This window comes from Epinephelus moara, chromosome 8 (assembly GCF_006386435.1).
Source record: "Epinephelus moara isolate mb chromosome 8, YSFRI_EMoa_1.0, whole genome shotgun sequence".
Classification (NCBI taxonomy): domain Eukaryota; kingdom Metazoa; phylum Chordata; class Actinopteri; order Perciformes; family Serranidae; genus Epinephelus; species Epinephelus moara.
The window spans coordinates 45,079,016-45,081,482 of record NC_065513.1 but is presented as its reverse complement, the minus strand read 5'-3'; the positions used below and the strand labels follow the sequence as shown (position 1 = coordinate 45,081,482).

Sequence of the window (2,467 nt, the reverse complement as noted above, 5' to 3'; positions counted from 1 at the left end):
CAAACACTTTTTCACACCACTGTATATGTGTGTGGCATGGTGGTGCATTGTTGCTCTGTAGGCACTTCCGGTGCTCCAGTCCAGTAGGAGGCGGTGATTAATCTAAAAGCCGGTTTGCCCGGAAGCAGGAAGAAAAGTCGAAGAAGAAAAATCACGTGAGCCGTCTGCAGCGTGACGTCACATCAGCTGACCGCGGTTAACAGAGGAGGAAGAAGAAGAAGAAGAAGAAGAAGAAGAAGACAACAGATCCTCCGTCGACCTTCAGTTTGGTGTCATTACTTCTGATCCAACATGGCGAGTCAGTCTCAGGGCATCCAGCAGCTGCTGCAGGCCGAGAAGAGAGCGGCCGAGAAGGTGGCCGAGGCCCGCAAACGTGAGTATGAAAGGCGGCCTGTGAGCCGCGGCGCCCCGGTGCCCCGGTGCCCGTTAGCAGGTAGAACCGGCTGTTAGCGGGGAAATGAAGGAGGCAGGAAAACCTGTGACTTTAGACACTCTTTGTTTTAATTCTTAATAAACTGCGGATCAAACCGGAGACATTTTCAACATCGGCTCACACACACTCTGCTGACGTCACCAGGTTCTGGTTAAACGCCTCTGCCGTCGGTGTCCGTTTAAATGGGTGATAAAAGCAGATGAAGAGACTGTGTGTGACTGAAACATGAGCCGAATTAAAGAGCGTGTCCTCGCACATGAAGCTGTGTGTTACTGCACTGGTATCTACTTGTTGGGAAGCACGTCTGCGAAAAGTGGCAGAAATCTGAATGAGATTTGGTGCTTGTGTCAGGATAAAAGAAATAGCTTTAATTTGATTAGTTATTAAAATTATACAGTGTCTTTTGTAAAGCGTCAGTTAGACAAGTGTGTACGTATTTACATGAGCTTCATTAAATGAATTTGTAAAACCTGGAAATGATTCAATCGTAATTCTTCTGCTGCGACTTTAAATGTTTTTATTGTTTTGTTCAGCATTTTTTGAAATGTTGTCTTGAATGTCTGGCGTCCTGCTGAGCGTCAATGAGTCAGCCGCTGAGCATCATGGGACATGGTGACCACATCATGTGACAAAGAGTCATAGAGACTGAATGGAGAACAAACAGATCTGACTGCAGTAATCAATCAATCAATCAATCAATCAATCAATCAGTTCAGTGACTGCTGGGACAGTAAGAACAACAGCTGCAGCAGAGTGCAGTCCAGTTCATATATACATGTCTATGTTTATATTCCACTGCATGAAGCTCACTGACAGGTGAAGTGACAGTCGTGTGATGTCACCTGTCAGTGGCGCCAAGCCGCTAAAAACTGCTCAGTAACACATCAAAAGCTTTGAGGCGTCGACCTGCCTCTGAATTCACCAGATGATCCAGGTCTGACCGAGCAGCTGTGGCCCTGTTAAGGCGGGAGTTTCACGCTGGTATCCCGCCTCGCTGTTCTCTATTAAAGGTACGATCAGAGTACCGTTCCAGGGGCGGAGCCTGTCCACTCCCACTGCGTGTCAGAGTGTGGCTCTGCGGTCGTCCCCCTCACAGCTGAACGAAGGTCCTCCATGGAGGTGTAAACACAGTGGCAGCTTTGGGACAGACTTCCCTCTCTGTGGTCAGATTTGGTCACATGACTCCATCTCTGGTGTCTGTGATTTGATTGGTGCTGCTGTCTACAGGAACGTTAGCAGTGTGTATTTTCCATCTGACATTAAAATCAATAAATGGATCCATAAAAAAATAATAATCACTGCTGACGATTTCTATCTTTAAAGGGGCAAAAAGCGAAATGGTTTCACTGCTAGGTTTGCTGTTGTGCACTGCCTGTAGACCAAAACAAAGTGTGTCATGAGCCACTCCTCCCTCTACCTCTGCTCTCCACCCCACTCGCCTCGTCTGTGCAGCCGAGCACCGCAGCACCTCCACGGACTATTACATCCAGACGGTCCCGGTGTTTCCTCCGCAGGCTCCACTTGACTCAGCTGCCCGATAAACCCGCTGCTTCTTCCCACTTTAACCTGAATAACAAACCAGGGCTCGGTGCTCCGGTTGGATCCAAACGGAGAGCCGGGGCTAACGTTAGCTGGGAAGCTAGCGGAGGCGAACTGGGTGTGCTGGCAGCTGAGTGAAGTGGAGCCTGAGGAGGAAGCACCAGTTAGCCCCGGGTTCACTACAGGCAGATTCACTCGCCACAGGGGCGAGGAAATAAAACCTGAACAGCCAACTTAGTTTAGCAGTTAGCGATGTCTTTCACTCACTCTCAATCTCTGCTTTCCTGTTAGCGTTAGCACTAGTCGGCTGCCACGCTAACGTTCCTACTCTTCTCCGTGGCTCACGGCTCCGGCTCACGCAGAGTAGGGACGTTAGCATTAGCTCCTGGAGTTAGCACTAGAGCTACTATGGCTACTGGAGTAACTTACAGCTATGGAGCGCTTCTACCAGCTCTTCTAGTCACTGAGCCTCGCCTCCATCTCAGCAAATATATT

At 49.1% G+C, this 2,467-nt stretch overlaps 1 protein-coding gene across 1 annotated transcript in view; it reads left to right on the top strand.

Moving 5' to 3' along the window:
• Positions 1–155: 155 nt before the first annotated feature.
• Positions 156–2,467, top strand: part of atp6v1g1 (ATPase H+ transporting V1 subunit G1) — a 7,516-nt gene continuing 5,204 nt past the window's right edge. Inside the window, exon 1 of the mRNA XM_050051675.1 lies at positions 156–373. Within this exon, the coding sequence (XP_049907632.1) occupies positions 292–373 (82 nt within the window). The 5' untranslated portion in view covers positions 156–291. The remainder of the gene's footprint in view (positions 374–2,467) is intronic.